The 24,058-nt window shown below is 41.4% G+C and overlaps 2 protein-coding genes across 12 annotated transcripts in view; one reads left to right on the forward strand and one right to left on the reverse strand.

Moving 5' to 3' along the window:
- shc1 (SHC (Src homology 2 domain containing) transforming protein 1) overlaps positions 1–8,509 on the reverse strand; it is a 21,161-nt gene extending 12,652 nt beyond the window's left edge. For 2 of the 3 annotated variants that reach the window (XM_046400089.1, XM_046400087.1), the window contains exon 1: positions 8,372–8,509. Coding sequence is in view for 1 of the 3 variants with exons in the window: in XM_046400088.1 (XP_046256044.1) it covers positions 3,777–3,788 (12 nt within the window). In the remaining 2 variants the exon portion in view is untranslated. Of the gene's footprint in view, positions 1–3,776; positions 3,822–8,371 lie in introns of all 3 variants that reach the window. The other variant, XM_046400088.1, reaches the window with a different exon arrangement.
- flad1 (flavin adenine dinucleotide synthetase 1) lies at positions 8,221–17,370 on the forward strand. 9 transcript variants are annotated; one of them, XM_046400099.1, is made up of 11 exons: positions 8,221–8,252; positions 11,316–11,393; positions 11,737–11,905; positions 12,371–12,748; positions 14,037–14,150; positions 14,243–14,510; positions 14,862–15,009; positions 15,378–15,476; positions 15,681–15,870; positions 16,806–16,879; positions 16,979–17,370. In XM_046400099.1, the coding sequence occupies exons 2-11, from the start codon at positions 11,386–11,388 to the stop codon at positions 17,112–17,114; spliced, it is 1,584 nt and encodes a 527-aa protein (XP_046256055.1). In that variant the 5' UTR covers positions 8,221–8,252; positions 11,316–11,385; the 3' UTR covers positions 17,115–17,370. The 9 variants fall into 9 exon arrangements, with proteins under 9 accessions (XP_046256055.1, XP_046256049.1, XP_046256054.1 ...); XM_046400093.1 differs by lacking the exon at positions 8,221–8,252 and adding an exon at positions 9,989–10,113; XM_046400098.1 differs by lacking the exon at positions 8,221–8,252 and adding an exon at positions 10,083–10,132.
- Positions 17,371–24,058: the final 6,688 nt, after the last annotated feature.

Raw genomic sequence — 24,058 nt, forward strand, 5'->3', positions numbered from 1 at the left:
TCAGAGGAAAGTAGCACTTAAAGAAGGCAAAAGATCCAACAGAAATGGATTTGTTAACACTAGAGTGGAGAAATCCAGGTGTGTTCTCTTACACAGGGGTGCGGAAATGCTCTGTGGGCACAAGTTAACCCTCACATTTCCCGAGGATACTTCAGTTCACAGAACATAGTGAAGGTCAGGTGACTGCAGAGCAGATGACTCTCTACATGAGGAGAAATCCTGAGTCACCTACACACAGGCAGCAACAAGAACAGACTGTCACGAACACAGCACGCCTAATGATCAGTGATTAGTGGCCTTGAGGCCAACAGCAGCTGCACAAAATGATATGTAAAAGTGCAACCCGTACAATAATATCATTTATCCAGTCATTCCTGACAATGGCACATAAGCGTGATGATAGTTGCCATTGACAAAAAGGTGAGATTGGGACAAACGGGAGTGAGCCGGCGCGCACAAGGCAAACACGCAGAATGGGGAGGGGGAGACAGGTGACCTGAAACAACCCTGATTCTCAGAGACCGCTGAGCTCCGCATAGACAAAGACAGTCTAGTAAAGGAAAAAAACCTAAGAAAGAAAGTCTAAAAACTGCACACAACCATGGACTAATCGAGTCTACTGTCTTTTATCTACTAAATATATACAATTACCTAATGGAACAGCACCAGTTTTAAAAGATAAGACAAGAAAAATGAACTTTACATCTTGTTCTGTCTGCAGCCGCCGTCCGTTGCTATGGCAACAGACATTAAAAGAGATGCCTGCGGAGGATATATACAGAGAAGTCCCGCCAGCTACAGAAATCTTCAGACAAAGAGATAACTGCTTTGTCAAATCACATGGCACCAATTAGATGTTGCATGAAAGGCTCCACATTAGAGCTTCTTTTTCAGCAAACAGGAGAAAAAAACTACAGACTCCAAGGAAAATCAATAGGTTTCAGGAAATGATCAAACTTTGAGCAGCGTCGCGCCAGCCATAAAACCCAATCAATGTTGACATCCCATGTCTGCTGCATGCACTGACTCAACTATGACATGTAAAACTGTTGGATATTATTTCAAAAGAACTATAATAATTTTCCAAGTAACGGTATAAACAACAATAACAATTTACTTATTTAAAAAAACTGTGATGTTTAGAAAACTTGCATAAAAACAACCTGAATATTCTGAGCAGCGACTAACAAAGATAATGACTGTATAACATCCTGTAGAGTATATGCCTATAGGGAATAGAAAATCAGAAGTCACAAAGAGAGTCTATATTTACAAAAAAAAAAACAAAAACCTCAAATTATTTTGTATAAAGTGAGTCTAATCAGTTTCTTTGTTTTTGCTAATGAATGGTAAAGCATGAACAGTAGTTCCTTTTTTGGTTTAAAGAGCATACAGTTGGTAATCCACAGCGATTCAACTAAAGCTGGGCTCACATGAGAACCACATTAATGTTTAAACTGCCACAGACTGTCCGGTCATCCGTCCTCTCCTTCCTTTTTCTGGCTCTCTCATCCGTCCACTCCCTGAAAAAACGTGCTTCTCCTCTGATCCGCTCTTCCGCTCGATTAATTCACAAAGTCACTGCCGGCAGCTCCTCTCCATCTATCCTCTCCTCCGTTTGGCTGCCTCCTCTTCTCTTCCCTCCTCTGTCTCTCTCTCTCTCTCTCTTTCAGCAGATGGTGAAAAGGCAGTACTGCCAGGATGGACAATGGCACTCCTTCATTGTGCTCCTCTTCTCCCCTCAAGTCTGTCTCTCATTCCCACTTTCCTTCCACCTCTGTCTGTTAGAGGGACGATCACGCTGTCTGTCCTCCCCTCCTCCCAGTCTGGGTGGGTGATGCCTCCCATTTTCTCTCTTACCGTCTCTCTCTCTCTCTCTCTCTGTATCGCTCTCTCTTGCTGTCACACACACATACACTCGCGGCTGCTGCTTCTGCCCTCCCCACCTCCCATCCTACCTCCTTCCTGTTTCCTCCCCTTCCCCCCATCTCCTCTCTGCAGCCTCAGTCATTTAACAGTGTACATGTGTATGCACAGCAAGATGCAGTGCTCCTGCACATTAATGCACACACTCCAAGGGGAGATGGAGATGTGGAAGAAGGGAGGAAGAGGAAAAATAGAGATGGGGGGCTGTTTGTGTGTGTGTGTGTGTGTGTGTGTGTCTGTGTGGACAAGAAAGGTTGTCCATGTTGGCTATTCAAAGCTCCTCCCTTATTCATGTTTGGTAACCTGAGAAACAGGGTGAAAAAGGGGGTGGGGAGGATGGAGACAGAGGGCTGCACAGAGTGTGTGACATGAGGTCACTTAACCTTGATGAAAGTGCACAAATTGAAAACAAAAGAGGCGGACTGGCATTCACATAATAAATATTCCCCATGTTACTACATGACTAGAGCTCTCAAGGGGGAAAGGACAGGTTATTACCAGGCAAGCACAATAACAACTGAGTGATTCTGTAGAGGCAGACAGAGAGCTGAAATCCCACAGACGGAACCAGGCATTCAAGCATATCTGATGAGAAGGCAGTGTTGCGGAAAGCAGAGGAAACCACCCATAGGGTGGCACAGGAAACCAAGCAGAGTGGATCACAAGGAGTCCTCAAATGACACCCCAACATACAGTCCCTGCAGTACTACGTTTGACCACTGCGCTGCTGTGATGTAGTCGAGCAGTGCACTTGGGGACACAAAGGATAAAAAACAGAGAACTGCAGAATAGTGTCATTCAACTACCGCACACCACACGGTGATTTGACAGGAAGTGATTGGTGTGAGAGAGGCTGGTAAAGACAGTCCCCTCCATCCATAGCCTGCACCATTGCATGTAACCAGCGAAACACATGACACACTGTGGTTTAGGGTGGATAGAAAGATAACACTGCTTTCTTTATATATTTAAGGAAGCACATCACTTTTTGTGCTATCCTGAATTCACATAAAAATAAATAAAAATGACGAGTGTCGTGAATTAACTCAAACCACAATAAATTTACATACACTGGGCTGCACGGTTACTCATGCATGGTTACACACTGTGGCTTTAGTTTCCAGTTTCACAAGAATAGACATGCATATGTGCTGACTTTGAGATTGCTGCTGGAGAAAACCTTTAAATGATTTAAGATGCCACGTGTGTTAAAAATAACATGTTATCTCCAATCATTGGTAGGGATGCAAAAATATAACGTTAAAGTAAGTAATAAGATAATAAGAGTGTGCTTTGATAAAAATCTGTTCAATAATGCCGCTTTTTTTCTGCTGGGGTCACTGCTGAAACACTAATCTAAATGGGTCAGACATGACTGAACTTTTTCATTTCCAATTATTTACGGTTACAGAAAAAAAAACTGTTAAAAATTAAAAATTAGGGCATACCTCTTCGTATATTGAAAATTAATCAAAGTTCCAATTTTGTAAAATATTACACCCCTAATAACAAGAGCTATGATCACAGTATAAAAGACTAATCTACAGAAGTTTGCTATAATCATGCAGCCCTAACTTTAAAACAGTTCATTAACTACAAGGCCAATATTCAACCCTTCTGAAGACGAGCAGGTCAAATGATTACTTCCAAGAGGATTTTCTGACTTAAATCTATCCTCATCCTCACATCATTCTCTAAATAAAATTACAACATCTGATTTTCACGTTAGATATTTGGGTTTTGACATTTGGGTTTTTTTGGCACTACATTGTGGTGTGAAGAATCAAACCCTTTGCAACTGTGTCACGGTGTGTGTTGGATTAGCTGGTTGCATCATTTGAATGTCTTACCATATATTCCATCGGCCAACACAGGATGCCTGTGGGTCTGTAACCCTAAAAACACCAAAGTGCACATCAGCACACTGTACGCACAGAGACACAAACACAAGAAGCCAATCACAGCTCATTCCCAATGCTGTCCTTGCAGCTACTTGACTCCCTGCATGCTTTGCTCCCAGGAACAGCTGTGGAGACGGTCATGGGACCTCCTTGATGTAAACAATGCAGTTGATTAAGCACATAGAGAAACAAAAATGACATAAGATAGAGACAGAGCGAGACTGAGTCAGAGAAAGTAACAGAAAGCGAGGCGAAAGGAGAGCAAGAGTGATAGCAGAAAGGCAATAATCCAGTGTGCATGCTGCAACACACTCTGTGGAATGAAAGGAATTAACTGAAAGGACAGCATGTGTAGGTTGTTTGTGTCTCGGCTTGCCTGACATGAGTTTGCGTGTTGTGTTTTTGTTTCTATGGATGAAGTAGATGGAATAACTGTCTGTGGAGACTGTAGCTAGTCAGTACTTATTAGATGAAGTAGTCAGAGACGGACTGAGACTGAGCTCTGGATCTAATGCACATGCTGCAGGGCCACATCTGCTGGAAGCTCTTATACTGTGTGTGTGTTTGAGTGTGTGTGCGTGCGTAATCTGATTTGACCTGCGTCACTCCTCAACCCCTTACGTACATTCGAACACTCGGCCAAAATAAAAAAAAAAAAACAAAACAAGAAAAAAGCCTAGATGAGTAAACGGGCCAAGTCACTGACCTTTTCCCTACTGGACTACTGCCAGCCTGAGACGCTGTCTAACATCAGTTCAGATAACGAAGACAAGAGAGACAATGATGAAGATGATGAGCGCAGAAGAACAGAGGGACGGAGTGTAAACGAGAAGGGAAAAACCTCTCTGATTGGAAAAGACGCACGCACACATGTACATACAGACAGCGAAATGGCAATCAAATTTTCAAAAATGAGGGGCGAGATGTCAACATTAGATTAGCCAGGCATTCAGCAGGAGGCCATTCTGCTGGCTTCATAGCTCACCACGCACACAGCAAACATGTGAGTTGGCTATTTTGGGTTGTGTCAACCCCCCCCCCACCACCACCACCACCACCACCCACCACCAGCACCACCACCTCCCCTAACCTCACACCCACATCTCTATCTCGTTCCATCATTCCCTTCCTGCTGCCACTCTCTCTACTTACAACTTCCCCCTTGGTATAACGTTTTTGGGTTTTTGTGTACATAGAAAACGTTATTTCTTCACCTAAGTTCCCTGTCAGACTTTTAAACTGAGAGGAAACTCAAATGTGCCCGCACTGAAGTTATCATGGAAAGCTTTGTCAGGTTTTGTTTGCATACTTTCTAATTAGATACCTCTTGATCCCAGTCATAACTTTGCCAATTCTCTTACTTCAAACATTACAAGTTGCTATGTTAAAGAAGTCTGAATTGTTTTATGAACAGAAAATGAAATTACCTTAAAAGGTACCGTTTGGGTACAGATAGCAATACCAGGACACATTCACATTTTCAAGTCAAGGAGTTCAAAGACTTGCCTTTGTGATTACATGCCTCAACACCTATCAGATTGACACCAGCATAAAAAATGTCATATGTTACCAAATCCTACTCTTATTTTCACATTAACTCTTAACAAGGCTTCTCTTATTAGGCTGAGGTGAACACTAACCCACCTGAATGGAAACTAAAAATATACAGCAAAAATAACTTTAGAAATGTTGGTCTGCAAACACAATAACATAATCTAAATTAAAACAGTTTCGATTGTGTCATCTAATTCAAGCCCATCTTGCCGTTTATTTGTATTTGAACACAGTAGGTCTCTGCGTTCCTGTTTTTTTTCAGCTGCTCAAATAACACAGTTGGTTTAATCATTGCTTTTTATTGTTTTAAGTCCAGTTCCATCTACAAAATTCAAACAAAATGCTTTCTGCACCTGAAAAGTGTTATGTGACTCAATATTTGCTTAGCATTTAAATACTTCAATGTCATGAGTGTGATGATTTATGACTTTCTGAAATCGGCATAGGCAACAATTCACTGTATAAAACAGTGATCATAGCTCTGCCAGGAACAGACCAGGAAAAGAGTAACTCCACCAGATTTGATATCAACTTAACCCTACAGTGACCTCGACAGAGAACTGACTTCAGTCTCAAAACCAATAAATTAGCACGCAGGCCAGACATGAGTCATGATCTGCAAAAATGAAGTGGCTTCTAAAAATGAAATCTCAGCTTTTCTGCATGAAAATGGATCGACCACATAAAGACATGAGATGTTTCTCAACTCAAAGCACATGAAGCAAAAGAATCGTACTGATATACTATACATGTCAAAGCCTTTATCACAATCATGGTTGCATAACACACACCAAAAATAAATAAATAAATAAATAAAAAGCGACTCTCGCTTCTCATTCTGAGCATCACACAGGGACAGGGTTTTGATCAAGCTGCTGGTCCCATGTCGAGTGCATGTTGCACTCGACTAAGTGGTGCAGGGGGAAAACGCAACAGAGGGTCGGTCTCATTGTGTGGTGGTTAAGACGGACGACCACATGCTACGACTTCGAAAACAAACTCCCACAGTTTGTTTCCAGAACAAACTCACATGCACACACACCAGACACAAGCACACACGCAAACGTACCCCTACGCCGGCAGACAGACAGATATAGTACACATCAGACAAAGGCACAGACAAACACACGCTCACCCACACATAATGTCCTGTCAACAGTCTCGATGTGTGTGAAGCAGCTTAGTGCCCTGCCACTGTGTTTTATCCATAGCCAAGTTTCAAGTATCACAAGATTAATTCAAGGCTAATATCGGCACGGACATTCACTACTTACAAAAAAAATTAAAAAATCAAAGCTTGTTTCTGCGATGACTGTGTGTGTGTCTATGCCATACACTCACCTACAGACACACACACACACACACATCTGCCACCTGTCAGAGTGAAGCTGTAACAGTAACAGGTGTCACGCAATGCCGTCAATCATGCCTAGAGCTTTCACTGGTGACTGATACGGTTTGAGCAGAATTGGACAGATCCAATTTTAATCAAGTGGATTTTGGATTGTGCCAATGCTGTGATAGAGTGGCTGAGATGGTCCGCTTTGACTGACAGATGGTGTATCGGGCTGTCCGGCCATTTGTGTTGTTTTCGTCATTGTATGTGTGTGTGTGTGTGTGTGTGTGTGCGTGTTGGGCTCCTGGACTTTGCCTGGATCAGTTCTTGATTGGACCTTCTCTGCCCCAACATTTCATCAACAGAGATAACTTCCACCATATAATATCATGTCAGGGGCTGCTGGTCTGAGTGGTGTGGCTGACCCTGATAAGACCGCCGAGTCCACTTGCTCTCAGTCGCCTCAATCAGCCCACATAACCTTGAGTCCGTTTCCATAATCGTCTGTCCGTCCTTCACTCATTCGCGGTGAACTCTGTCACCGTGACCCCATTTCAACATATCTGAGGTGAGTTTTGCTGATCGGTCTCCATGGATATGCTCAACACAGAAGCAGCAGTGGTGCATCACTGGAAGTTTACCATGTGACTGTGTACAGATTTATGTGTGTTTGTGTTTGTGTGTGTGTATGTGTGTGTGTGTGTACTGTAGCTTATCTCACTGACCAGAAGAAATTTGGCTTGACACTACCAGGACCCTTTCCTTCATAGATTTTAGTGTAGGCCTGCAACTAATGATTTACATTATCGGTCAATGTGCCATTTATTGCCAATGACCTTCTGATCTATAAATCATCAGAATAAAGAAGAATCAGAATTTCTCAAAGGTGACATACTTAAATGGCTTGTTTTGCCAGACCAGGGCATGCAAAGATGTTGAATGTATTATCATACACAACAACAAAACCACAAAGAAAATCAGAAAACATATACATCAGAAAAGATGGAAGCGGAAAATGACAGTTTTTTGCATGGAAAATTACTCAGACAGGTTATTCACTCTCAAAATATTTGCTTATTAATTTTCTGCCTGTTGACTCATCAATTAATTATTTGATTACTTGAGTTCTAACTCAATTTGAGAACCCTGTCGTGTATAATAGATAACCAAAAGGCATTTTAATGACCTATTCTCTATTCATTTACTGGAAGAGGCACACGCTTGGGGCCACTCAGTTGACTTTTCATCACCGCCTATTTTAAACTGGGGCATTTTGTGACTGCAACTCCGCAATGTTGCTCGACTGGCAGCCACTGAGACTTTAAGCTCGAATGCCAAAACGTGAAAAGTCGCCTGTCAGAGCGAGGACGAAGGCAAGTTTTAACAGCTAATGTGTGCACACCCCACAGCCTGATCATGAGCTACATTTTTACAGTAGCCCGACAGGCTACAAGACAAGGAGTTGTCTTAATGTAACACAAGCGTACGAACTCACACAGGCGGAACAATTCTTCAGTGTGGGCACGACCGACATAGTGAGTACCATTTCCTCAAACTTCTCGTATGTACAACAACTGGCGCACAGTACGCACAGAATCCAAAACCATGCCCCCCCCCCCAAAAAAAGTGTGGTCAACTTTAACGAGCAACTTACCAGCTCTCTTCCTCCCTTTCCCTCCGAGCAGCTGCCCCTCCTGCCCACCAAACTGTTGCTGCGCAAACTTCAGCTTAATTTCATCTAACAGGACTAAAGGTCGACGGTTTTGTCCGACAGGCGCCGCAGAGTTTTGTTTAACTTCATAAGAGATGAGTCTGAACTTCTTATTTCCTACCCCCTTTCCTTCCCTTCCTCCTCCCCCTGCCTCTGCACCCCCCCTCCCAGTCTCTCTCCTCCTCGGCCACGACAGAAGCCACTTCCGCGAACAAATGGCAACGTCATCTGGCCGCAGATCCTGTCCTGTGTGTGTGTGTGTGTGTGTGTGTGTGTGTGTGTGTGTGTGTGTGTGTGTGTGTGTGTGTGTGTGTGTGTGTGCTGTACGTGTTTTTGGCCCCATTTTGCACCTGGCCCGTTCAGTACAGATTGCGCAAAAGCAGAAATCCCTCACGGCAAGCCAAAAACATTAACACGTACGCGTGACTGTATGTTAATACCGACCGCATACGTACAACATGTTTTTATCCTTTTGTCACCACAGAACCAAGAGAAATATCATGACGTAATTCCATCGCCTTAATATCTACTTCTAACATTATCTTTGTTTAATCTCGTATAGCAGCGCTGTAGTTTTTAATAGTGTTATTGTGTGTACATAGAAGGCTTACATATTGATGTGTTGTTATTTAATTAAGATAAGATAGGGCTTTATTAGCCCCGCACTGGGAAAATTCATATTATTCATACCATAGAAATTTACATTTTCAATTATTGGGCTATTTGTAAAACATTCAGAAGTATACACTCAGTTCCCACTTTATTAAGTGCACCGAGTATAAAACCCTATGCAGTCTAGGACAACAATCCTCCAAAAACAAGTATCATACTAACTTCATGGAGGTTATAATGTAACATGACCTTGTAATGTAATCTAACGTCCAGTTTTTTGTGAGCCTGTTTTAATGAGGTGTTTATTCGAGTGTATGATCATGTTGGAGGATGTAGTTTAACTTGGTGCAGCTGAAGGTGCTTCTGTTGTTTAGCCTACCTGCACTGATATAAATGAAGTAGACAAAATGAATAACAGAATTATTTGTCCACAACAAAATGGAAACTGACATATAACTGTAGTCCTCCACTCCTCAAACCATGTGGTTTCTCGTCATGGGCTTGTCCCCTGATTGCCATCAGCACAGTTTTGATGGATATCACTGTCTAGATGCTGACTTTAAAATGGCTAAGAACACTGTGATGGTGGAAAGAAACTTAAACCTAAATGCCCCGATAGTTAAATATTATATGATTGCCTGAATGGATTTTTTTTTTTATGTGTACTGGATGAGTGGACATTGTGTACATGCATAATTAATACCACTCCCTTACCTTATCATTCTGTAAATATACATATAACTGTACATCTAACTAAAACTATCAATATATCTCTCAAACAAATAAAATAATGTGGAAGGTAAGCGATTCACCTTCCACTTTGTTTCACTATAACACAACTGCTTGTGCGCCATCCATAGGCAACAAAACTAGCAGCAGCAGACAGTTGGGACAGCAGTACTTTGGGGTCAACCGTCGGTTTATCAACTCCTCCAGCCAGCAGGGGCAGACGAGTTACAGTAATCTCAGTATATCTTCTGATTTGGGCTAAAGAAAAGAAGTCGTGTCTTGGGAGCTGTTCACATGCTATCTGGGTAGATGGTGCAAAGCGTCATCTCGCCGACAGATGAAATGTGGGTACTATTCATTTAGATAACTACGACTACTTTGGCCAAACGACATACATTTTTCCACAACGTCTCCGTGATTTTAGCACAGTTACTTCCGTGACTGGTAAGACCCACCTTCTCAATTTTGATTGGCTCTCGGACTACTCCGGAAACCATTTCTTATTCGTGATTGGAAGACTAGCGACGTGTAGTTTGAATGACGTATAGCCGCAAACGGTCGCATTCGAGGACATATGGTGCTCAGTAGTAAGTTGCCTCGGATTTGATGAGTTTGGTTTCCACTGTCGTTGTTGTGTGTTTCTAAACCGTGAGTGGCCTTGGATAGCAGTATAACATAATATGAACCGCTATGTTAAGTGCACTTGACTGCTAATGCTTGCTTGTCCTTAGTACCCCCACCAATGGCTAAACGTTAAGTAAGTTAGCCCAGCGAGGAGACTTTGAACGAGGCATTTAACGTAGCTAAGGTTCGTTAAAGAAGTACCTGGTACTTTTGACCTCCGTTATAATCGTTTGCAGGTTTTGTTTTTTGTTTATTTTATTTTATTTGTGTTTTTTTTTTTACCGTGGAAAATTAATGTCCATGAGGGTTATTTAACGATTACGTCAGGTCGGTTAACATTATCTTAACGCTACCGTGTTATGCAATTTAGAAACTGCAGTCAAGTGAAGAGAATAGCATGTTCCTGTGGTTAACATTAACGCTCAACAGTCCTTTCCATAGAATACACACTTTGTAAAGACTAAACGGTGACAGACACTGAGGCAGCTACAACCAAAGGATGTAGACTGAATGGCTCTCGCCAGCTGGCAGGTGTCCATTGAATCTCTGAAGCTTTTTCTGACCCTCTCGGCTTCTCGAATAACTTGACATCTTCACTGCATGTCGGTTCCTCCCATCTGCTTTTCAAGCAACATGTAACGTTAGACAATAGCTTGGATGTCTAATATGAAGTTTTATCATCAATGTTATTGAGGGCTATGAATCACTAAGCAAATGTTTGACTTTTTTCCCGCAGTGATAAATGAATTGTAGTTATACAAGTACAATATGTCAGCCTGTTTCAACTTGCGCTATTCAACTTCAACTCCAAGGAAAAACATATGTTAGTTACTTGATTCCCTATTCGTCACGATTTCTCCCTCATCTCCACTCTATTTTTTTTTTCTAATCTGCTCCTTCATGTGTCCCTTTCAAAATGCAGGACATTTCCTGATAGAAGATGAGGTCCTGAATGGTAATGAAACACTCTGGATGCTCCACATGGATTCTTCATGTTGACGTAAGATTCAAAGGGAACTTTACATATTCACACAGGCATAATAGATCACCATAAGAATATTGTGATCACACTAAAAATAAACTAAGATGCATTTTACTTTATAATCTAATAGAGTTGCTATTGACCAGCAAAATTTGTGGCTTTGTCCACTATTGGTACCTGAACAGACATTTTTAGTTCACAGATGTCCCAATTTATATTTGAGAAGAAAATGTAATGTGCAGAATAAGAATAAGAAAACCTTTATTTGTCCCACATAGGGGAAATTGCAGAAAATTGCAGGTACCAGAAAGTACCAGTGCTTGGTGGAGAGTGTTGTAAGCATTTTTCTTTTGCCTTCTAGCCTTGCTTTTCCCATGCTGAATAGAGCAGGGGTGCGTGTGAGGAGACTGGCGGCTCAATTCTGTGAAGCAAGCATGTCTACAGACCACCACGTCTCCAGTCCGTCCTCTGCAGCCAACGGGGAAGCTCCCACTGCAGCCATTCTCATCATTGGAGATGAGATACTCAAGGTGATTTAGTGACGATAGATACTTGTGGTTTGTGCCCCTTTTAGGTTTCATTTGTGTGATTCACAGTATCACAGGCTACTGAGAATCCTTGAACAAAAAACTCCTTTTGGATTTGAGAAACTCAAAATAGCTGCTCAATTTTCTAATATCTATATGATATGACATGATAACATTATTCATCAGTATGCTTCAGCTCACTGTACCCCTTTTCAGTTCAAGATATGCACTTCATACCCTCAGGAAAACCCAGTGATGGTTATTTGATGCAACAGCAGTGTTAGAGTTTAAAATGACAGGTTCACCATTATTTCTCGACTTGACATATTCATGATTTAAACATGAAGCCTTTGGTTTTGTCCAATGTCATGTCTCACCTTCAAAACATGCTCACTAGGAGTCACTGAAATTTCATTCAGCAGGATTTTGGAGTCATTGTTAAATCTCCTCTCGTCCTTTGTCTCCCAGGGTCACACAGAGGACACCAACAGCACCTTTCTGACACGAGCTCTAAGGAAGCTTGGAGTGTCTGTGCAGCGCATAACAGTCATACCAGATATGCAGGAGGTCATTGCCAAGGAAGTAGCCCTCCTTTCACCTCAGTATACACACCTCATCACCTCTGGTGGCATAGGACCTACCCATGATGATGTCACCTTTGAGAGCATCGCCATAGCGTTCCAGGAGGAGTTATATCCCCACCCTGAGCTCACACAGTTGGTTGAGGAATTTTTTGGGGTGGTGGATAAGAACAGTGCTGCGATGAAGCTGGCAATGGTGCCTCGCTCAGCCAAACTCAACTATGGAACTGACCCTCAGACTGGACAACGGCTTCGCTATCCACTGGTGAGTGAACACAGGATGTGGCAGAGGGGTTAGCTTGATCCTTTCATCAAGCTGTAGTTTCTAAATGCCACATAGGATTGGTACCCTCTACCTACTCACTCACTTTCTACACTCTTTGTTAAAATTGAAGTCCCAAATATTTGCTGTGCTTTCTTTTATCTTTTCAGTAGGCATTTTGGAGGCAAATAAAAGTTATTTAGGTGACACACCTTTCAGGAAGATGTTCACATAAAGTCACACAGTGTTCTGTCTGTTCCATTTTGTTCAGGGGTCATTTTAGAAGACATATTGCAACATTAACTGCTAACTGCAAGAGTGAAAAGCAGCTTCTCCCAGCAGGCAAAATAATGATATTGAACATTTACAGAAAAGATGACTGAAAATATTTGTGTTGCAATATGCTGAAATTCAAACATTACTTGTTGGTATTTTTCCTTAAAAGTGGGGTGAGCCATTCTGGAGAAAGATAGTCGATCACTGAGTCTCATTCCCAGGTTGTGAAATGCCGATGCTTTGATTTGGTGGTTTGGTTCCAGCCACTGTTGTTTATTGTTGAGCCTCTTTCCACAGTGACTTGGGAATGAAACCTCGTGAATCATCTCTCTCTCTCTCTCTCTCTCTCTCTCTCTCTCTCTCTCTCTCTCTCTCTCTCCAGAATTGCTCTTGCCACCTTTAATGAATATCTCACTGAGCTGTATTGTTAGCATCAGAGCACCTTATGATTATATTTATGCTAAACAGTTTCAAATAAAGATGCACAACATGCAAATATATACGTATCTAGAATTATAATTAGTGATCTTTGCCAGTAATTAAATGATATGGATATATAATGTGTGTGTTAACTCCATTTATTCATATAGTAGGCAATCCCAAGCACGACACTGACTGTACCATAACACACTCAATTCACAAGAGACAATAACTTCCCTGACATGCTGAAGCAATCAGGTCAGACTAAAAACAATTTCCCACTTTGGGCAAGTTTTAAGTAGAATAAAAAGATATACAGCAGGTGACTTAAAAATAAGAAATGTGCACCATATGAAGTTGATAGCAATATGCGTTTATAGACAGAAGACTATTTGACGGGCTGAAAACTGTAGAAATACAAAGGACAATAAATTTAGTTTCAAGAGGTTAACTATCTTTAAAATATGTGCTATTAGAGGTATTCGTTGTTGTACCAGAAACAGAAACACGTGTGTGTGTGTGTGAGTACATATAGAACAAACACTGACTGTCAGGCTAATATATGCCTTCATTAAAAGTCACCTTGTTTTCCCAGGTCAGTGTGCACAATGTGTTTATCTTTCCTGGAATCCCTTCTCTGATGGAGAGGGCCTTCAATGGCCTGGAGCACCTCTTTGCTGGCTCTGGGACCACATTTCACTCTCGCGAGGTAAAACCATGAACATACCTGTCATTTCTGAATCCATCTGAATACTTTTGTTTTGACAGCATAAGCGAGCTAACGAGACATTTTTACATTAGGTGTTTGTGGATGCAGATGAAGCAGAGATTGCCCCTGTGCTGACCAAACTGCAAGCAAGTTGGAGCCGGAAGGTGGCTCTGGGCTCCTACCCCAACTGGCTGAGCAACTATCACAGAGTCAGGCTGGTCCTGGACTCAGACAGCCAGGAGGAGGTGGACAGAGCCCGGGCACAGCTACTAGATGAGCTGCCCAAAGGCAGTGTGGTGCCTTTAGTGACTGACCCGGTGTCCATTGCCACCGCTGAGGTGTACACACTGGCCAATAGTGGTGAGGGGGAAACAGAGGGTGGTGGAAGATGATAGTTAAACTGTGTCAACTTAATATAAAGTGTATATTGCAGAGAACTCCATTTTACACAGGCATTGGGACCAATAAAGGAAGCAAAAAGATTAAAGTAATTATTACTGGAAAATTGTAGTGGATTATAAAACAGGATATAACTGGTATGAGACTGAGCAGAGGAAAGAATCAAGCATCAGTAAAATAAGACAAAGAGCGAGCGGATATTTTACTCGGAATTTGACATGCAAATGAGGGATAAGTTACATTACAGCTAACAAAATTTAACTACATTCACTATAAAACGTCATCTTGCTGTTGATTTCATTTTTCCCACAGGCACACCATTGGGTGAGAAAGTTATGTCTGCACTGAAAACGGTCGAAGCTGCACTGGATCAGTATTCAATGGAAGAAGTCTGTGTCGGCTTCAATGGGGGCAAAGACTGCACGGCTCTGCTGCATCTCTACTATGCTGCACTGAAACGGTAGCAGGAGGGGAGAAGACGAGATGAGGCAATTAGAACATTCTGGGGTTGGAGTGATTTAATCAGGACAAAACAAATGACCTGAGAGGGAGAAAAGATGAAAGGAAGATTCAAATTAAAAACGTAATGATACAACTTCTGCACAGCTGGGTGTCACAGTCAGAAGTGAAGAAGCCAATGAGTTCAGCAACAACTAGAAAAAAAAACTCTTGAAAAGACAGACTGCTGTTTGGACTTTTCTTGACCTGTAAATGGGCAGTGAGAGATGATGATGTGGAAAAACAGAAACTTATTTATGTTAATTTTTTTTGTTTGTTTTCTTTTTACCCCAATTCTCTCTCTTTTTCTCTCCCTCCTGCCACTTGCAGGCGATATCCAGAAGGTAAAGACAAGGTGAAAGCTTTGTATATCCGCATTGTCTCTCCATTCCCAGAAATGGAGAGATTCCTTCAGGACACGATAAAAAGGTAAAGCTTCACCATGGCCTATTGCATAGTATTAATAAAAACATTTCAGCTCATACAATTCTTTTTATTATTTTATGTATTTTAATACTCAACAGATGTTAACAGTCTAAATAGTTGTGTATTAAGCTTCTTTTGTCAAAAAAGTGCCCCAGTCCTCTATGTTACGGTATGGCGATTCATTATTTGGCAACGTGTGTCCCATAGATATGACCTGGACCTGTTCTCCGTGGAGGGCAGCATACGGCAGGCGCTGAGCGAGGTGCAGGAGAGGAGGCCGGAGCTGAAAGCCGTGCTGATGGGGACGAGGAGGACTGACCCGTACTCACACATACTCACCCCCATGTGTCCCACTGACCCTGGCTGGCCAGACTACATGAGAGTCAACCCATTACTCGTGAGACACACACACACACACACACACACACACACACACACACACAGGACACAGATATGCTGTTTCATTATGTTTTGGTATTTCACTTTTGTTGTATTATGTATTATGTCCTTACTTCTGGTTACAAAGTACTATCATGTAAGAGCAGGAGTAAAAGAATAAGCTCAAAATCAACAGTCAGCTAATTCAGACTTAAGAGCAGTACATCAAGGTTTACCTCACTTGATTTTTTTTTTTTTTTAATCTTGAGAACACCTGCAGGCACTAATTATAAAAAAAAATAACAACCAAGCAGTCTTTCAGTTTCAGTCTTTAATTTACAGTGTATATTGCTGCGGGAGAAACAGATATTTGACTGGTAAAACAAATCTGTTTTCACTGCTCCAGCCAGGCAATTTCCCCTTGTTACACTTAATGTTATTTGTCATCTCCACTGAAGTTTCAGAGTGCGTATCTACAGGGGTGTGAACAAAAATCTCATAACGTCTGCACAGTTTAATGCACGTCAACAGTCCTGCAGGAGTACCGCATTTCTGGAGCTTTAAATGATAAGAAGAATATTTTGCCCCTCTCACACACAAATAGCAGACACAGCCGCACAATACAATCATTTCCAGTATGACCCTGAAAGAAATTAGTGATGCGAGTCCACACCTCTGTGACACACTCTCAAAGTCTGTTGTGTTGGATTCAGTTACTCTGTGCATGTTTATATGAACATAATCCATTTTTTTTTTGTCGACAGCAGCCTTTGATGCTGTCAGTCTTTTGTCTGTTTACTGACACATAGATGCACAAGCAGAAACAGAAAGGTCACCTGCTTTATTTTAAATGTGTTGACGTGTTTAGAAGTGGAAAATACTTCTAGCCTAAACTGAACTTACGATGAATCAGTCACAAAGCAATTCAATTTGATGTCTTCTAATACTCCACAGGACTGGACATATCATGACATCTGGTCATTCCTGAGGACATTATACGTGCCCTACTGTATCCTGTATGATAAGGGGTAAGAATACATGCGCTCTTCCACGTTCCTTATGTTCCGTTTTTTCAGGTTTGGGTAAAATCAAGTGCAGTGGTTTGAAACTTCTCTGTCGGCCTGCAGGTACACTTCACTGGGGAGCATGGACAACACCTGTCGAAACGCGGCCCTGCAGGTGGTGGACGGGAGGGGGGTGACGCGATACAAGCCAGCCTACCTCCTGGAGAATGAAGAAGAGGAACGAAACTCTCGCGCCTGATGTAGCCAGTCTCTTCGTGTCACCTGTTACTGATGGTGCCAGATTTTCATACCTCAGATTGCCCCCCCCCCCTCACACACACACATATTTGGAAACCATAGCACAGATATTTTTATCAAGTCTCCATGTGAATATTTGCAGAATGAGATTGTGAAGGCAGTGTGTGTGTGTGTGCTATTTGTTTATACATGTGAGTCTTGGTCTAAAGTAATGGCTCTCTGCGCTGTTGAATAAAACATCAGTCTGTGTCATGTTTTCCTATTGTCATGTTGCTATTTTGAGAGGAGTCTCGCATACAGATGGTGTGCAGGGCTTTCCATATTGCTCTTGATTTATCTTATTGAATCCATTTGCCTTGTTTCTAAATCCGATAGGAACAACGTGCCCTGAAAGACAGCCTCTATCAAAATACATTAGTAAATAATGTGAAAAGGTGTTCTGTCAAGGTGAGAAAATCAGCTTTTTGGAGTGTGCAGCAGCATGGACGGACTGGTGAAGGTCAAGCAGCAGGCTCATATTGATTCATCTGAGTCTCACACTGAATATCCATAATTGCAGACTGCAGCGCATTGAACTGAGCATCTCTGAAGTGAGGGACCTCCACCGTGATGTTGTAGTTCTCTTCGCGCACCTCACGGGCGCGTTGTTCTCACTCTTTCCATTTAGCACCCATGATTACAAAAAGAATTACCTCTCTCCGTTTCGAGACATGCTTGAATCCAAGCTCATCGATCCGCTCTCTTCCCTCTCCCTCCCGCCGCCTGCAGATTAGTCAACGCCGCGCAGCGAGGATCGATACCGGCCGATCTAATAAAGCGGGTCGCTTACTAGGCCACCGCGGGGTTGCACACACTGTTACACCAGCAATTACCACCTCCAGCCCCCCCTCCACCCCCAGACCCCCTAAGTTATCTGTCCGGGTTCCACGGCTTGCTTGATTTATTAATAATAACAATAATAAAAGAGGCAATGAGCAGAGGCTTTATAATCACAGCAGAAATGTAATGGTGTGTGCTTTGGTGGTGCGATAAAAACACCAGGACATTGCCTGGCGTGATGGTGTTTGTGTGGAAGAAAATTATATTCCTACAGGCTCTATGTGTCTGAGGCGGGCTCCCTTTGTGTGATTCAGACTTGGTCCTCCTTGCAGGGTTTGTAAGCATAAGCTACACTGGAGTCACTTGATTGTGTATAGTTGAGGAATTAATGACGTTTAAAATCTTTTTATGAGTTTATTGTAACTTTCCCGGCTCTCAGTTCCTGCTTAGCTTGCTTGTGCAAAGTAAATGTGGAAAGCACTCACATAGGTACTGTAACGAGCACAGCTTTACACGAGTATTTCTAATATGTTCATTTATACAACTCCGTTCAGAGGGAGATGCTGCACTTTGTAGTGCACCACTATTTATCTGACAGCTATGGGTTAAGTTAAAAAAAAATTCCTAAAAAATCCACACAACGAGCTTATGAAAGACAATATTCTGCATTATAAATATATATACACCAGTGTGGTTTTGTTTGTGGTTTTTTGTTTGTTTGTTTTTGTTTTTGGCTGGAGATTCTATACAATTAATCCTTTTTCAGATGTCTATCAGTTGTTATACCAAATATCATATGATTTTATTTAAATAACACTTTAAGACCCAAAGACGTATACTTACCCAACATTTCATTTAAAGCAGATTTGTGTCTCAGAGCTTCGTGTTTTCTTATATCCTATTTATCTTGTGATTCTTGCTCGACGCAATTGACATCAATTGTTTGAAACCAGCTTTACCTCAAAGGCTACGAAAGCAAAACGCAGCAGAAGATCAGAACTTTTCCTCCGCTGCATCTGCCGTCACTGCAGGCATACCTGGGATGCAAAAATGATGCTGACGTTTGTATGATAGCTTTCTAAACTTTCTTACCTTTGTCCTTGTGTTCCACTGTCTTCCACAGTTTCAACTTCATCCTCTTTCAGTTGTCACTCCATCACTCTCACTTGCCTGTTTCATCCTTCATGCGTGTTTCGGCTTTACTACTGTACATCCTAGTCATCACACCACTTCCTTCCTCTCTGCCTTCCCTTTGTATTATAACTCTGGATTTTTTTGGTCCCTCTTTTGAATTTCAAAATGACGTTTTGATTTTGACCTGGAAGACGCAGTAAGAACATTCTCAGTGACAAACTGGGAGGATATGGGTATTGACTGGGGACCCAAAAGTATCTGGACTAAAATACATTTGCGTGTGTGTGTGTGTGTATGTGTGTGGTCCTCAACTCCATATCTATCTTTCTTTTTTAATTTCACAGTGCTGTGCTTTTGAAACAGGCTCTGTTTGAAATCTACAAAACTGCAAACAAAACATTCTTGAAATTCTGATACAGCAGCTTTTGAGTCATTTGAGACAAAATGGAACAAGCAGGGATTTTAAAAAAAAGTGTCTTTTCTTTTCCTCCCGTGCATATGTAAGCTTAATTGGTTTCCAAAGGCAGATTTTAGGTCTGCTGGTGTGAGTATGATCAGCCCAGCCTCCTAAGGTGATATCAGGATAAGAAGACCTGCGGTGATCAGAGTTTCCTCCTCTGCATCGGGTCTATAACTCCTTGACTTCTCTGCTGATACACTCCAGAAAACTCCCAGGTGGGGACTCTAAGAGGCTCCACAGCTAACGGTGTGTGTGAAATGGACCCAGCATGACTTGAGATCACTTGGTGTGACTTTGTACAAAAACATGTGACAAGCTTTGATACCGAAGTGAACGATCCATTTCAGATGCGAGCCTGCCTCGGTGACTGTGATGCTTTTCTCTAAAGAAATATGTTCCTAATCCAATTCCTCAGCACTTCCTGCAGTGTAAAACGAGACTTGAAGCAGCATGAGACAGCAATTCAGGCGTTGTCCTGGGAGGGATGCTTAACACAGAGGATGAATAGACACTCCGTTGTCAGAAAGCATCAGGAGAGAAGGGAGATCTTTGAGTCTATGCAAATTACCAACCCATCTGCATGTAAAACCAATCGACCAGAACACGGGAAATAGGATGTTCAGTATCAAAGTGTCACACATGAAAAGTGGATGAAAGTAAGACAGAAAGAAAGGAAGGGAGAAAGTGGGAGGGAGAATGAGGAAGGAGGCTGCTCTGCTTGCTGTCATGTGAAGTGTGACTGACTTAGTTCGTTTGTGTCTGGTTTTGGTGTGTTCAAATAAAGTCTCAGTCTCATAATCCTGAGTTTGTCACAGCTCGCAGTCCGGTACACAGAACCAAGACCCCCTGCTCATAGCCGCACACATGGGATGCATTCAGAAATGCCTTTCACACAGCGGGCTCGCTTTAATATAAAGGGCCCAGCGTCTGTGAAGCTTCAACCAGCATGCTGAAAACTGATGGGGAAAAAAAAAAAAAGCTCAGCTCAACTCAACTGGAGCTCATTTGCACTCAACAGCCATAACTTAAACATGGTGCAGGGTGTTAGAGAGATGAGAGATGTTTAACACTAGAAAGGCCCAGCCAATGTCAACTGATTCCTGTTTTGAAAGATTAGGACTGGATTTTAAGCATTTGAAAAATCCCTGCCATGACTTTTCCAAGGCCAGTTTTATGTATGATCCACTGTAAAATGTACATAATCAGGCACGGAAATGATATTTACATTTTCCTCTTTCAGGGGCAACTTTTTTGTATTAGAAGTTAGCACTTGCAATGTTATTCAGAGTGTCCTTGGGTTGGTCTTAAATGTGCAATTAATGTCAATGCGCATGGACAAAAAAGGCGTGTAAGTCGATTCATCTGTTGATCTTTGCTTGAACACCAAAGCGGTTAATGTGTGTTCTTTTCCTCCTTCGTCCCAATGTGGTCCGTCCACATTTATCACAGTTTTGTGTGACACTTGGGAAGTGCCTGCTTTGTGAGCACAGCAGACACAATTATTGTTACCTGACACGTGTAAAAGATGTGAATAAGAATATGACAAGCAGACGTGGAAAGTTTCGACTTAATTCAGAACAAGCAAATTCAGCTTACACCCGAAGCGGAAATAAAATCCACCCCTGAAAGCTGGAATGAAGAAGGAGAAGATGAATGAAGAAGCACAGCAATACATCAAGGCTACAAAATTACTGAAGACTTTCACAACCAAACAGCCCCCCCAACAAAAAAACAAAAAACAAAAAACAAAAAACAAAAAAAAACCATCAGGGAACACATGAAACCTGGTTGTGACCATGTACTCTTCACAGAACAGTTCATGTGAAAATGTGAATGTGACAGTGAATCATTTCATTTAAAAACACTCTGGATAAAATCAAAAATAATAATAAAAAAAATCTAACAGCTTAAAAACAAACAGATTTCTCCAGGGCTGAGTGTGCATCTCCAGTAGTAAATATTTAAATGCAAATGTGTCATTTGAATAGACTTTCATCTCTTGTGAATTAGTTTTCTCACCAGTTTTTAAGGTGACATCTTCAGTCTCCAATTTAAGAAATGATTTAAAATATGTGATTTTCTTTGGTGTGTTTTTAGCTGTGTGGTGTCATTATCATAGTCAAACTTTTAACTAGCAATAATTTACTGTCAAAACAACTTCATAAATCAATAATTAACACACAACAGTTTAAAAAAGGGGAGCTTTCTGCATCTGTTCAGTCACTTTGCAAGCCTCCACTGTGGCACTACGAACACAGCTGAATTCTACATTATACAAGGCAATATTGTTTTTAATTTGGGTCGCATGGTGACTGCTGTTTTAGTTCTGTATATGAGTGTGATACAACTATTGATGAGCTCTGACGGTAACAGAAAACACTCCTAAATGTGGCACTGGGAAAACGAGTGAAGTGAAACCTCCCAGAATAAATGAGGGCAGGATATTCTTTTGAGGAACAAGAATCTAAAGGCATTAAGTGGTGACTCTTCTTGTCATAACCCACTTCACAGATTTATCATCTTAAGTTTTTTACTCTTCACTGCATCAAGGGTCACATATTCACCCTGGGAAATATATACTGTATCTGATTATAAAGTGTTGAAAAAGTAAACGCAATACGTGCAAGAGATGTCAAGTAACATTTTGCTGATTGGTGGAGACTCCATCACAGTTCTTGATCTTCACATAGTTCAGAGCTTCTTTGCAGGACAGCATAGTATTGCACACACAGCTGCAGCACTCGTTGCTGCTTACGGTCATGTGGGGGCAATGGCAGCCAACAAAAAAGACAATAAAAAAATCTTTCACGGAGTTTCACCAGTACGTGGAGTTTCTGTTTCTTCACGCTAGAAGATGCAGTGTTTTACATTCAGAGCTGTGAGACTGAGAGGTCAGGAGATCCAAACTGTGATTTCGTCCCATTTCCTGATGCAAAAAGGTTTTTAGATGCAGGCAGATATGGGCAGAAACCACAAATATTAGATTAGTGAGCTGGAAAGATCAGTGGAGCTTAAGATTTGGCTGCTTTGAAATCTCGAGCTGAAACATTTATAGCCCGATCCTGATGAAAACAGTCAAAATCTATCAGTGAATGCAGTAAACTCTGCATATTTAAAAATTAGATATATCTTTACATGATTGAACATATCTAGAGTGTCATATTTAAGCTACAGTTTCAGCTGTGATTACATTATATTCTTCTGAATCCTTCAAAGGTTTTAATAAAACTGATGAAATTTTCGAAGGACAAAAGAAGAACATTCCAGCTTGGCCTTGTACAGCGCAGTATCGCCACAGTTTGTGATGTAGTTGTGAAATGTAATCAGGAGGATTCATGTACATGGGCACCATTTGTCCATTTTTTTCATGACAACATGAGTTAAAGATGGAAAATTCAGGTCCAAGTACACAAATCCTAGAGATGAAATGTGTCAGTACTTCACAAACTGATTCTTTATTAACATCTAATCGAAAATTATGGTCTTTCCCCAACCTTAACCAAAGTGAATCCTAAAGGTTACATTTTGTGACAATTTAATGAACTGAAAATATCTTTTCCCAACATTAAGCATTAAGTACTTTTGTTACAAAACCTACCACAGACATGGCTCCTAGAGTCCTGGACATTGTGTGCCCACAGTGACGATGTCCCTGCGACATGAGGACAGTTTATAAATGCAGGGTCTCGTTCAGTTTAAGAAATGTGTGCGCAAAAAACCCCCAAAACAAACTGTACATCTGTCTCCATATACACAAGACCTGTAGATTATATTTTAAGACTATTTAACAAACTGCCTTAATACAAATAATACAATAAAAAAGTTTAAATTTAAGATGTAATTTTTCTCAAGGACCTCATGATCTTGAGGCGTTTCTTTTCCAAAGGACACTTCCTGCAATGTGGTCGGCCTGTCACCTCACCTCATTTCACCTTGGGTTCTGAAATGTGTGAAATGCACACGGGTCAGGATTCACAACAAGAATGTTGCTGCCGATCAAGGTGTTGATTACACGCTGGGAAACTCTTGACTGTGAAAAACATCCTTCCGAAATTCAAGGAAAGGCTTGAGAATCACGAATCACCTAACGAGGAAGGAGCAACACGTCTTAAAACTACACCAGATTTCATTGACTTTTCTACTGCTAAAATACAGCTTTAAATTTATTTCAGTAGGTTATTTTTCCGCTGTAAATTTTTGCTGCAATATTTAATATATTCTAAATTTTTCCAATGCTTTGTTCATTTCTTCTATTAATAACCAGAGCGTTTTATTTCAGAAGATGTAATCAACATGACAATCCGAGCCATAGACGTTAGGCCGAGGTTCAATTAGAAATAGGCCGACTTGTGGCTGGTTTATAAATTAAAACAGTGTAATTATAGTGTCATGGAAAAGGAGGGCTGCATATGTCATAAGGATATGCCGTAAGGACTTTTTTTGTCAGACAGATAGTTAAAAACTAAATTTGTCATCCCAGAAATTGTTTATGATCACAGTTGTCCCCCAGAAAGCCTCAGAGGAAGCTTTGA

This window comes from Scatophagus argus, chromosome 9, assembly GCF_020382885.2.
Source record: "Scatophagus argus isolate fScaArg1 chromosome 9, fScaArg1.pri, whole genome shotgun sequence".
Classification (NCBI taxonomy): domain Eukaryota; kingdom Metazoa; phylum Chordata; class Actinopteri; family Scatophagidae; genus Scatophagus; species Scatophagus argus.